Source organism: Bos taurus, chromosome 2, assembly GCF_002263795.3.
Source record: "Bos taurus isolate L1 Dominette 01449 registration number 42190680 breed Hereford chromosome 2, ARS-UCD2.0, whole genome shotgun sequence".
NCBI classification, from domain to species: Eukaryota; Metazoa; Chordata; class Mammalia; order Artiodactyla; family Bovidae; genus Bos; species Bos taurus.
Window position 1 is genome coordinate 38,252,367 of NC_037329.1, and position 12,355 is coordinate 38,264,721.

Below are 12,355 nucleotides of genomic sequence, written 5' to 3' on the forward strand. Positions count from 1 at the left end.
AATGAAGCTGGTTCAAATCCAGCAAGGAAAAGGCAGCTGGTGCTGCCTGACTGATGCAGGCAGTGTTGGGCAGAGCTTCAGAAAGATTGTCGATGAGGTCTCTCACAGGGATGAAGAGTATTTGCCTAAGGAAATACCTAACTGAGGTTGTAGAGTTAGGTGCCCAATTCACAAACGATTTACTGTGAATCATGGGTGGTCCATTACATGATGCATTCTGTTTCCATTTAGCAATAATTCCTATGCCACCCTCATTCTCAATTATGGGATGTAATTACCCTTTTATCCAGGTCCTCTGCTTCTCTTCTACTCTCGTTATTGTCTTTTCTGTGCCTTCTTACAAGGCTCTCGGTTGGGGCCTAAAGTTGGTATGAACTGTAATGAAAGGTAGCTTTCAAGCCTGAGTAGCAAAGAGGATAAGGCTATAGTCTAAGGTGAGTTTTTGAATTATTATTGATTATTCATGAAATTTTCCCCTTGTGGGTATGGATAGTTAAGACTTGGCTCAAGATCTAAGTACAAGGAGGTCATTTTTGTTGTCATTGTTTCCTTTTTACAAAATACAGTAGTTTGAAAATAACCTCATGTGGTACCATAAATGTAAATTACAGCTATTCAGATTGACCATAAAACCAAAACAGATGTTGGAATAGCTTGCGGTTTGAATTCTTCTTTGAACGTAGATATTGCTGTAATCAATGGGAATTTCTGAATGTTTCTGGAGACATAAAGATGATAAGTATAGACAAAGGCATTTTTGTTCTTAATGAGTTATTTCTAAATCAGACTTACTAAATATCACCTCTGGACACAATTTTCAGTCTGGTTGCTTTGATGAGAAGTAAAATACAACTGAAGACCACCAACCAACATTAACCTTAAGCAACACTTTCTGTGATTTATGCTCCCCTCAATGATGATATGTCCTGGTTTTATCAAAGGAGATAAAATTGTATTGGCAAGGAGTCTAAAGCATTGCAAAACTGTGTCAAGGACTTGCCCTAATGACTGCCAGCATGAGCTCACTTTCAAATATGCCTACTGTTTTGAAAGATTTAGGTTTGCCATGTTGTATTAATCTAGTCCTATTTCAGTATATGTATTTCGTATGTTAATAAAGGAGTAAAAAGACTTAAAATACACATATATAGTGGTATAATGCTTTTCCATATTACTTGAAATTTCTAGGGAGAGAATGGAGAGTACCAGTTAGTGATTTTATAAAAGATACATTTGGAGGCTGAATTTGAGTAGATAACTTCTAAAGATCCCCCACTATATTTTCAAATGATTGATTGAGTCAAGTCAGTACGACAGAAGACATTAGCTGCTCACCAAAGCTATTTCCCCTTCTTTCTGGGTACACTACTAAATGTAACTTTCCGGCCTTCTCTTCAGTTAGATGAGGCCATATACCTGAGTTCCAGCTGCTAGAATGTGAACAGAAGTGATGAGTGTCACTTCGAGTTCTCACCCATAGAAATCTCCCAGTAATGATCCTATAGATTGTCTTCCATGTGTCTGCTGAATGGGTGTTGACACCCAGGCACTCCTTGCAAGGCACCCCTTGACGATGACAGAGCAACAAGATGAAAGAAGTCTGGATCCTTAATCACCAGTTGGAGGAAACCCCCCACTGACCAGGGGCACTCACTGTGAGTGAGAAACAAACTTACATTGTGTTATGCCACTGATATTTTGAAGTAGCAGCTAACAAAGCCCTTTAAGTACAGTAAGTAAGAAAATGAAGAAAATAGAGATCATTTCAATGATTAAAATTTTTAAGTTTTAAAATTTTACACACTCAAAGTTCTTCTTTTCTTTGAACGTAGTAGTATTAATAATGATCATCTCTGTGAAGATAAGGCTAAGTTTTCAGGTGTTGATGGGTTATGTCCTCTCTCCTTACCTAGGATGGCTATCCTGGAATTTAAGTGAGTCATGCAATTGAACCTAGTATGTTCTCAATCAAAGATAAGAATGTAACTGGAAGGAGGCAAGTTTCTGAGAAGAGCATTAATAAATATATCATACTTTACCTGCTGCCTCTAAAGAATACATTAAACATCCAGTTCAGATTATTTGAAGCTACATTACTTGCTCCCCAATCTACACAAACACACACACACACACACGTTTGCCTCCTAGCCATCCAAATGGCCCAATCAATAGAGTGGTTCTCTGGTAGAAATGTGTTTTAAACCAGAGCATGTCTTTTTATCCAAAAGAGAATCACTGAAGTGGCCCAGAACCAAGAGGGTTGTGAATTTTTAAGATTGGATAGTGGTTATGACAAAGTGTAAGAATGAGTGCTGATAAAAATCTAGTCAGGCAGAAGAGAGAGAGATACCTAGATATGTGAATAATAGATCATGTTCTGTCTCAAAAACATGTCTTTTTAATTAGATGTGCACCTTAGTTTATTAATTATGATGGATCATTTAATTAATCAGAGTTATCTTTATATAAGGGTCCTGGAAAAATTGTGAGGCATGAACCTCAAACCTAACGTCTGAATTCAGATAAAGTCTGGTTAATGAGTATCACAGACAGCCTTGATCAATTTCTCTTAGAGCATAAATATCAGAAACAACAGTAGGAATAGAGGTTACATTGAAAAGATGAAGCAAAAGATTGAGGGATGCCATGAAAGGGCAAGGAGTAACTGATTGCAGGGGAGTAAGGAAACAGGCAGGTCACATCAGATCAGCCTGTATCTTCACACCTGTGCCATAGGAGCAACGGGAGGGGAGGAAGCAATTTAACACCTACTGTTAATGAGCATCATAGATTGATTTCTTCACCCCCCTCTTCCCGCTTTCGTTCCTTCTCCTCCTTATTCATGTACCTAATATCCTCCTCCTCTTGCTCCCCTTTCTCCAGTGCCCCTGCCAATTAATGGACTATTCTCAGTTACAACGACTCAAAGAGCCTACCTAGAGCAGTAGGCAAGAATCCTGGAAACTGGACAAGGCCTAGCACTGCCACTATATGGCATAACTTGTTAACCACCTTTGACCACTCAAACTCAATTTCCTTATTTTATGGAGGAAATGAATATCTGCTATACCCACTTAACCGAGGGAATGTGAAGATTTGAGATAGTGGATGTGTGAATTTTCATTTATGTTCTTATAATTGCTAAAGGAGTGAATAAAAGTCAGCTGAAAACTGCACAGTTCTCTAGTAGTGGGACTGTGATTCAGTGTAGGCCTTTTAGAGCACACAAATCTTTTTTTTAAGTTCGTATATGGAATAGATAATGAACGAGAGCCTAGTACATAGTACAGGAAACTCTACACAATGCTCTGTGGTGACCTAAATAGGAAGGAAATCCAAAAATGAGGGGATGTATATATACATGTAGATTTATAATTCACTTTGCTGTACAGCAAAAATTAACACAACATTGTAAAGCAACTATACTCCAATAAAAATTAATTTAAAAATAAGTTTATTCCCTTTGATCCCTTCCGTAAATCATCTTAAAGAAATAGACTTATATGTGAAAAAATTTTAGGTACAAAAATATCCATTTGAGTGCTGTTTATGATGGAAAATACTTGAACATGAAAGCCAGTTTTAGACTATATAATGTATGGCACAGGCACTTGGCATCCATAAAAACTGTTTCAAAGAGACTATTGTAATATGGGGAAATATTAATGACATCAAGTTAAATGAAAAACACAAGATGTAAAGTTATGTAATTCCAACAATTATAAAATCTACTTATTAAAAAAGTTTTATTTTTTAATTTAATTTATTTATTTTAATTGGAGGCTAATTACTTTACAATATTGTATTGGTTTTGCCATATACCAACATAAATCCACCATGGGTATACACATGTTCCCCATCCTGAACCCATCTCCCTTTTAAAAGAAAAGAAAATAAGTTGATGGCATCTATGTCTAGGAGTAGGAGTTTTTCTTAGGTGTGTTTTTTAAAGTCATTATTCTTTTTTATATTTTTCCAATTTTAAATAGTGAATATGAGCCACTTTTATAATTAACATATACATTTAAGATAAAATAGATAATACAGACATACAATTTTCCTAGTAAAATTCCATAAACATTTTTTCTCATAATATTGTCTTATGAAATAACAAAAATCTTAATAATATGAAATGTTGAATAATGCTTGTTTTCAGGAAGTGGTAGATCCTATTGTTAGTTCTGTTGAGTTATTTCATGGTTTGATAAAATGAAGATTAGTGAGGTTCATCTATAAATAAAGATGTTAAACAGTGAACTGAATCATAATGAATTCTGAACACCTCAGCAGGATTGTCAGTAAAGTCAGATTTATCTCTAGAGGCCAGAGAAGTCAAATAACAATGTTTGCATTAGATTTAGTTTGGGAACTTTTGTGTCTTGTTGAGGTGGAAATGATTGTTTATGACATACACAATCTAAATTGTTTCAGAGAATGAGCCTGACTTTGGTTCCTATTGGACCTCTGACATTTCTCTAGCCAAAAGAGTAATGTTTATGTTAGGAAAATAAGGAGAAATATCATCAGAGGAAATTAAATTGTTTTCCCTAAAGTCAGAAATATTTTACCTTTACATCCCCAAACATTTCTGGTAGGTTGTGTGTTTTTGTTCCTAAATCCAAGTGATAGAGAACATCTTCATCCATAGAGTCCAGGTAAGGATTTTTAACATGAACAAAACTTTTTCTGAAAAAAAAAAAATAATAATAATAGTACAAACATGTAAAGGAATCTGGAGAGATACCACACAAAAGAGAAATATCATTCTACATCTGTGATAACCACAAGCCCAAATATTGGACACAAACCTTTGTTTAGGATTAATTGATTTGTAAGGAAGAAATATGGTATAATGAATAAAAATGGCAAAGATTTGCTGTGCATTTACTGTGTGCCAGGCATAGCATTAGGCATGAAAATTCCACAATGTCATAAAAACTGCATATAATAAATATATTACTTCATTTAATCCTATAATCATTCTATTAGGTAACAAATACTAATAATTCAATTTGTAAGACACCAAAGCTTACAGAAGTTCAGAAACTTGTGCAAGATCATATAATCAAGAAATTGCAGAGCAGTCATTTCTGCACAGGCAGGCTTTTGCTCCCATGGCAATCCTTCCATACGCTCTGCTGAGGGAATATTATCACTGCTGTCTTTTCATCTCTGCATATTTCTTTGTCTCCTCAGCTTTCCATGGGGTTTTGTGTATGTCTGTATCTGAGTGTATGTGTACATGTAATCTGTGAGTCCAATAGTGTCTTTCAGCTCCATAGACCAGTGTTTCTCAAAGTTTAACAAGCGTAAGAATCACTGGACACTTGATGGCTTCTCTTCTAGAAATTTTGATTCAGCAGTTTGGGGGAGTGTGTGTGTGTCAGATTTTGCCTTTTAAACAAGCTGCTCATTGGTGTGATGTTGCTGGCCCAAGGATCACACTCAGAGTAGCACTGCCATTGAGGATTCCATCAACCACGCTGAATACAGCACCTCCTCTCCACGCCAGTGGCCACTGCCCCAGCTTAGACCTCCATCACAGCAGTGCAAGCTGAACCACCAGTTTTTCATCCCTCTCTTGGAAAAGTAATACAAGACATGGAAGTCAAGACAGTGAATTGACTGCTGTTATAGAAATCACCTTAATTCAAACAGTCATATTTATGAAACACATCATCTATATAGACTTTGGTTATTTCAATAATAATTATATACTGCTTTAATTAGTAGTGATAAAAAATTATGTACCCTATACCACAGTGGATCCAGCCAACTTTACCAAGAACCATCTGGGACTTCTCTGTTCTATAGACCTCCCATTTCCCTCCAAATACCTCAAAACCCCTTAACAAAAACCTTGTATCTTTCTATGTCTCTGATGATCCTCAACCTGATCGTACATTAAAGTCACCAAGGGGCTTTGCAGGAAACACTGGTGCTCAGGCCCAAATTAATTTAAACTCTGATTATGTTTCAGATCTTCTGGGATGATCTGATGTGAAGCCAAAGTTAAGGATCCTTGTTCTAGGCCTTTGCTCCTGAAACAGCCTTCTGCTACCCTTCTGTTTTTTATTACTGGAATCCTACTGGCTTTTTTTTTTAAAGTATGGTTTCAGATATATATAGATTTTTTTATTGGAGTAAAATTGCCTTGAGTAATGAAAAATTTTTAAATAAACAAATGGGACCTAATTGAACTTAAAATCCTCAGCACAGCAAAGGAAAATATTAACAAGATGAAAAGATAGCCCTCAGAATGAGAGGAAATATTTGCAAGTGAAACAACTGATTAAAAGATTAATCTCCAAAATATACAAACATCTCATGCAGCTCAATATCAAAACAACAAACTCATTCAAAAATAGGCAGAGACCTACATGGACATTTCTCCAAAGACAACATAGAGATGACCAAGAGGCACATGAAAAGATGCTGAAAGTGAAAGTTGCTCAGTCGTGTCCGACTCTTGTGACCCCATGGACTATACAGTCCATGGAATTCTCCAGGCCAGAATACTGGAGGGGTAGCTGTTCCCTTCTCCAGGGGATCTTCCCAACTCAGGGATCAAACCCAGGTCTCCTGCATTGCAGGCAGATTCTTGACCAGCTGAACCACCAGAGAAGCCCAAGAATACTGGAATGGGTAGCCTATCCCTTCTTCAGCGGATCTTCCTGACCCAGGAATCAAACCTCGATCTCCTGCAATGCAGGTGGATTCTTTACCAACTGAGCTATCAGGGAATCCCTCACTAGGTATTAGAGAAATGCAGATCAAAACTACAATGAGGTACCATCTCACACCAGTTAGAATGGCCACCATCTAAAAAGTCTACGAACAATAAGTCTACAAACAAAAAAGAGGGTGTGGAGAAAAGGAAACCCTCCTACCCATTCTTCAAGGTCAAATTCAAATACCATATCCTCTGTGAAGGCTTTTCAAAGCATCTTTCCTCTCTGGTCAGTATGAATTCCTCCCCACTGTGCTCCTAAAGCATTTATTTTAGCATTTCACATGTTAATTTTTTTTGCCTCCCCAGAAAGATATGAATTACCTCGTACAAGCTCTCTTATATATCTTTTTTTAAAGCTTTTTATTTTCTGTTCGAGTATAGCCAATTACTTAATGGCAACCCACTCCAGTATGTTTGCCTGGAGAATTCCATGGACAGAGGAGCCTGGTGGGTCTCAAAGAGTCAGACACAATGAGGACATGTGAATAGCCACTAACGGTGTTTTAGTTTCAGGTAAACTGCGTAGGGACTCAGCTGTACATATACATCTTTTTTTTTAATTCCTAAATCTTTAAAAATTCTACTAGCTGAATTAAATTTAACTGTTCAGGAAGTAGAACAGAAAATACTATTAATTTCCAAGACATTTAGGATAACAGATTCTTAGTGAATCCGAGTAGATTTCAAAAATAAAATATTCCATGGCATTAGTGCACTTTCAGAATAAGCTTCAAAGCAAAAGGATATCTCCTTTCTTCTCTTTTTCTTTATTAAGATTTTTTTTTTTAACAGTATTGTATTGGTTTTGCCATACATCAACATGAATCCCCCACAGGTGTCCTTTCTTCTCTTGATGAAGGGCAAGAGGACATTTACCCACTGTCCCTTGCTAGACAAAGTGGTCAATGAACCAGCAGGGTCAGCAGCATTCACCTGGGCAACTTGTTAGAGATGCAAAATCTTACTCCCTACCCTGGATCTAATGAAGTCTACATTTCAGCTAACTGTTTTGTGATTCTCATGCACATTAAAGTTTGAGAAACACCACTATCCACTTTCTCTTCCAGTTTCTATTATGCTTCCTGTCTTACTCTGCCAAAACAGCTTCACTATCTGGATATTTTTCCTTTGGATTCCCAATTGAATGAGTGAATCATTACTCTATAAAAGAGTTCATCTACTCCAGTGAGTTAAACTCTAACTACATATCAGAATCACCCACAGTGCTTTAAAATTAGTGATACTTGGACCCAGCTCCTTGAAAATCTGATTTAGTTGGTCAAGGAGATCTGGGATTTTGTATTTTTAAAATCACTGATCTATTCCACCTCTCCTATCTTCAAGAAGAAATTCTCAAACTGGCATAACCATTAATTATATTCTTTCATGTTAATAATAATACCTCTCATAATTCATTCTTTAGTTTTCCTTGATGTCTGTCCCATTGTCTATGATCCCTTGGACTAGAAATTGGGGCAGGGAGATGTCTGTAGAAGATTTTTATTACATTGGCTTCATCGAGAAGCATTTCTAAGATGATCATGCTTACCAATGACCAAATAAAGTATTAATTTGGGGTATCATACCAAATTCAATCCAGCATGAATCAGACAATTGCTTCAGTTTTTACAAGATATATATTTATTAAATAGACTTGCATTTACTGTCTTCTCCTCTACCTTGTTTTGCCTTTTTTTTTTTTTTTTTTGCTAAAACATAAGCCAGAGATGGGGTTGGGAATAAAGTCTTAGCAAACTATGACAAGCTACATGGCACGGTCAGTATTAAATATTGTTAACCAAAGTAAAGTGCTGGCTGAGACGTCTTTCCATTTTACTATTACCTTCATCTTTGTAATTTTTCCTTTTCTTTCTCCTTGGCTTCCCTGAAGAAATGAACACAGTGGAAGGCTACTTCTGTTTGAGATGTGTAAGTGTAGCATTTTCTGAAATGCTGACCTGATGGAAGCTTTAAGCAGACATTTTACACAACTCTCAGCAAATCAGAGGGAACTTACAAAAATTCCTTAAGCTTCATGAAGATTAATGCTCTATTATGTTCTATGAACCTGGGGCAAGAATTGGAGCTAAATTTGCAGACAGCTTCAACAGATTTATGTCTACCTCTGAGAAGAATAACCTACATGGTATTTTAGAAGTGAATTCTATGTAAAGTCCATCATAAAGCATATGAAATCACTTTGCAATATGCTGCAACACAGTTAAATCTGCCTTAGATACCAGGAGGCCCCTTTAATTATATCTCAGATACAGCACATAGTCTTGGAATTAAAGACTGAACTCCACACTGAATTTCAGGCTGAACTGTGAATTTGTTCATTCAGGCAGGTTGGTTCAGCTTTTCCATGTTTTTTGGTGAATTGTTTTGCCCCCACTTTCTTTTTTCTTTAATTGAGATGTAATTGACATATTGCCCCACTTTCTTAAAGATGAGCTAAACTCTCCCAAGAACTGAGGAAAGAAAATGCCACTGAGAAGAAAATTGGCATTGTTTTTGCTTTGTATTCTGAACTGCTTTCCAACTATGTGATCTCTAAACTTAAGAAACTTACATAACTGTAGAGATCCATCTTCTGAACATTTAATATAAAGTCCAAGGAACCTCCATCTTGTCAAAGTCAATAGAAAAAAAGTCAAAATTACTCACCCAACATATGTATTCCTGTCAGATCTCATGGATGTATTGGAAGCAGGTAAAACTGAAGCCATACTTTGTAATATGAAGATAGTCACTCTTAAGTTGATAACAGAAAATAAAAATATTGTAATTTGCTATTCAGTTACAGATCAAATCACCGTAGAATGATGTTAGAATGCCACTCTCCCTTTAAACTCGTTTTCTTCTGAAACTGCTAATGGAACTTTCCCCTTAGCTTTCTAAACTCCCTTATCAATTCAAAAATATTCCCCCTGACATAGCCTTTTATACTATACCCCAGCTCTCAGGGCAACATTTCCCCGAGAAGATAGGCGCCCTTTGAAGGTGTGGCATCTATCTCTCTCATAGGATAGGTTGGTTGATTTGTTAACTGTTGACCAGTGCACCTTATCCTTACATTTGGTCTTGGTCCAATATGGATCTGGGGTAGCACACAGACTTATTTTCTTTAAGACAACTGTATATGGTTTCAAGTCCTCCACTGATTTCCATAACAAATCCACCAGGTTGTCTCAAAATGTATCCGGTACACGTGAGAACTTTCAGTTCCCAAACATTTCATTTTCTTACCCCATCCTGCCTCTCATCAACTTGTTTTCATTCTTTGTGATCACAAGTGAGAAAAACACACAAACTCAGGACCTCAAAACACCCCTTCATTTGAACTTTGCCCGTTCAAATTCACACAGAAGGTCTGATAATTAAACAAAACCTGTTTCCAGGTACTCTTTATTTAGCTAAACCCAAGGCTGCCTGTGAAATCCAATGAAGCAGCTGTCAGAAATCAACCCAGGTAGAATAACAAAATACGGACTAATATTTTCAGAAAACAGGGTATTTCTGTCAAGAAATCCATGAATTCACCATGTTTGCTGTTGTTTATCACTTTATACTTCTACAGACAGAAAATCTAAAAGACGTTAGAGGAACTTCATCATCCTGTTTCACTTTTGGCTCAGCTCCAGTGGCAATCAGTTGAGGTTCTATGCTGGTGAGAGCATCAAGAATATTAATCTCATGACTTTCAAGCAAACTGGAGCTTCAAATGTCCATAAATGCCCAAACAGCACCAGATTAAGGCGCTCCATAATGTGCATGGATTTCTCTGTAAGAATGTGCATAACAGCAGATAATCAAATGCCCATATCTTTAAAAAAAAATTTTTTTTTGGAGTATAGTTGATTTACAATGTTGTGTTGAGTTCAGGTGTAGAGCAGAGTGAATCAGTTATACATATATCCACTTTTATTTAGATTATTTTTCCACACAAGTCATTACAGAGTATTGAGTACAGTTCCATGTGCTATACAACATGTCCCTGTTAGGTATCAAATGCCCATGTCTTAATTGGGGTCTGCATGTTAGAAGATACTCCTCTTCCTGGTGACAGTCATTGTGGAAAACTCCTCAGATTCCATACTGGCTTCCTTTGGTCCATCTTCGTCAGCTAGCAAAGTTTACTGATTGAAAAGGAAAGACCATAAATAGGGAACCAATGTAGCAGCCTGTCATTGCCACCACTAAACATACATTTGTCACTTTGGGTATCCAAAAATCCCCAAGGAAACTGAAGGTAATGAAAACTTTGAAGCAAAATAAGCCTGCACATGTATGTTGCTTGTAATTTGGTACAGTAGTTCCTGTTTGTAGTTTATAATAACATGTATGTCTCTGACCTCATGACCTACCTCAAAGTGGTCTACTTGCTGCTCTTTCCCAATGCTCACTGACAGTGTTGAGACTCAGCATGCCCACTTCCCACTACTGGGACCTTCCCACTTATGTTTAGTATTCTGTGCTCCTCTCAATTTACTGTTGAGTATAATGAGGAGGAACCCCGCACCCCTCACCCACCGCCGCCAATTCCAGTGTGGCATTTACCTCTGGTTCTGACAGGTGAAAACATTCACTAATTGGAAAAATGCTATATAATTAATTACTCCAGTGAACTAATTAGGCCAGTTGACATGTTGATTTCCAGTGCAATTTCTGTCAGCCAATGATCTTTTTTCAAAATTATAGTTGATTTACAATGTTGTGTTAGTTCTTGGTGTACAGTAAAGTGATTATTATACACACACATATATATATTCTTTCTCATATCTTTTGACTTATAGATTATTCTAAAATATTGAAAATATTTTTCTGTGCTATACATTAGGACTTTGTTGTTTATCTGTTTTATTATGGTACTTTGTATCTGCTAATCCAAAACTCCTAATTTATCCCTTCCCTAATTTATCCTTTCCTTTGTGGCAACATGGCATGTTTTCTATGCCTGTCAGCTAATGATTTCATCACTGCCTGTGCCAGGTTAATGCCAGCAAAGATTTATGGACCCCATATAACAACTCTCCAGGACATTACACAAGTGGTCATCATCTTGGTGGAATGCAGAATAGTCTTGTTCAGTCTATGAAAGTGGAGTACTAATTCGTGTCTTCTGAGTTGTCTTATTTTCCCTAGTCTTCAATATTCTTAAGACTCAAGCCCTTTCTTATGACAGATTGGTCCTTGATAATTTTTTAAAACTGCCTGTATTGCAAAAGGCCAGTCATCTAAACAAGAACAGGAAAAGTTTTTGTTTTTAGAAAGCACACACAATGCAAACTTACACCATCAGTGGGTGTTTTGTGAGCAGAGGCCACGTGCCAGGAAGAGCCCATGACTCAGCACAGCTTAGAGATTAGCAGGGGCTGCATCAACTCATTCTCCACAGCTCCTGGCCTGGGACAAAGCATTTCACTTCCAACTGTCTTCCTGCACAGTAACAGCAACCTCCTATCCTCAGTCTAACAAAAAATTTCTCTCTGCTTTAATCTTGCCCCCAAACCTCTAATTTTGGAGAAAAGAAGTCAGAGCTCTGCTGTACAGAGCTCTGCTGGACAACTGGGTAGCATTTGTGTCTCTCCCCAGTTGATATACTTTCTGCTGAATCTGTGC

The 12,355-nt window shown here is 37.0% G+C and overlaps 1 protein-coding gene across 3 annotated transcripts in view; it reads right to left on the bottom strand.

Moving 5' to 3' along the window:
* The window catches only part of UPP2 (uridine phosphorylase 2), a 42,605-nt gene extending 32,955 nt beyond the window's left edge, over window positions 1–9,650 (bottom strand). For all 3 annotated transcript variants that reach the window (XM_005202454.5, XM_010801995.4, NM_001076043.2), the window contains exons 1-2: window positions 9,401–9,650; window positions 4,569–4,686 (exon numbers count right to left, since the gene is read on the bottom strand). In XM_005202454.5, coding sequence (XP_005202511.2) covers window positions 4,569–4,686; window positions 9,401–9,462 — 180 coding nt within the window. In that variant the 5' untranslated portion in view covers window positions 9,463–9,650. The remainder of the gene's footprint in view (window positions 1–4,568; window positions 4,687–9,400) is intronic.
* Between the last annotated feature and the right edge of the window lie 2,705 nt (window positions 9,651–12,355).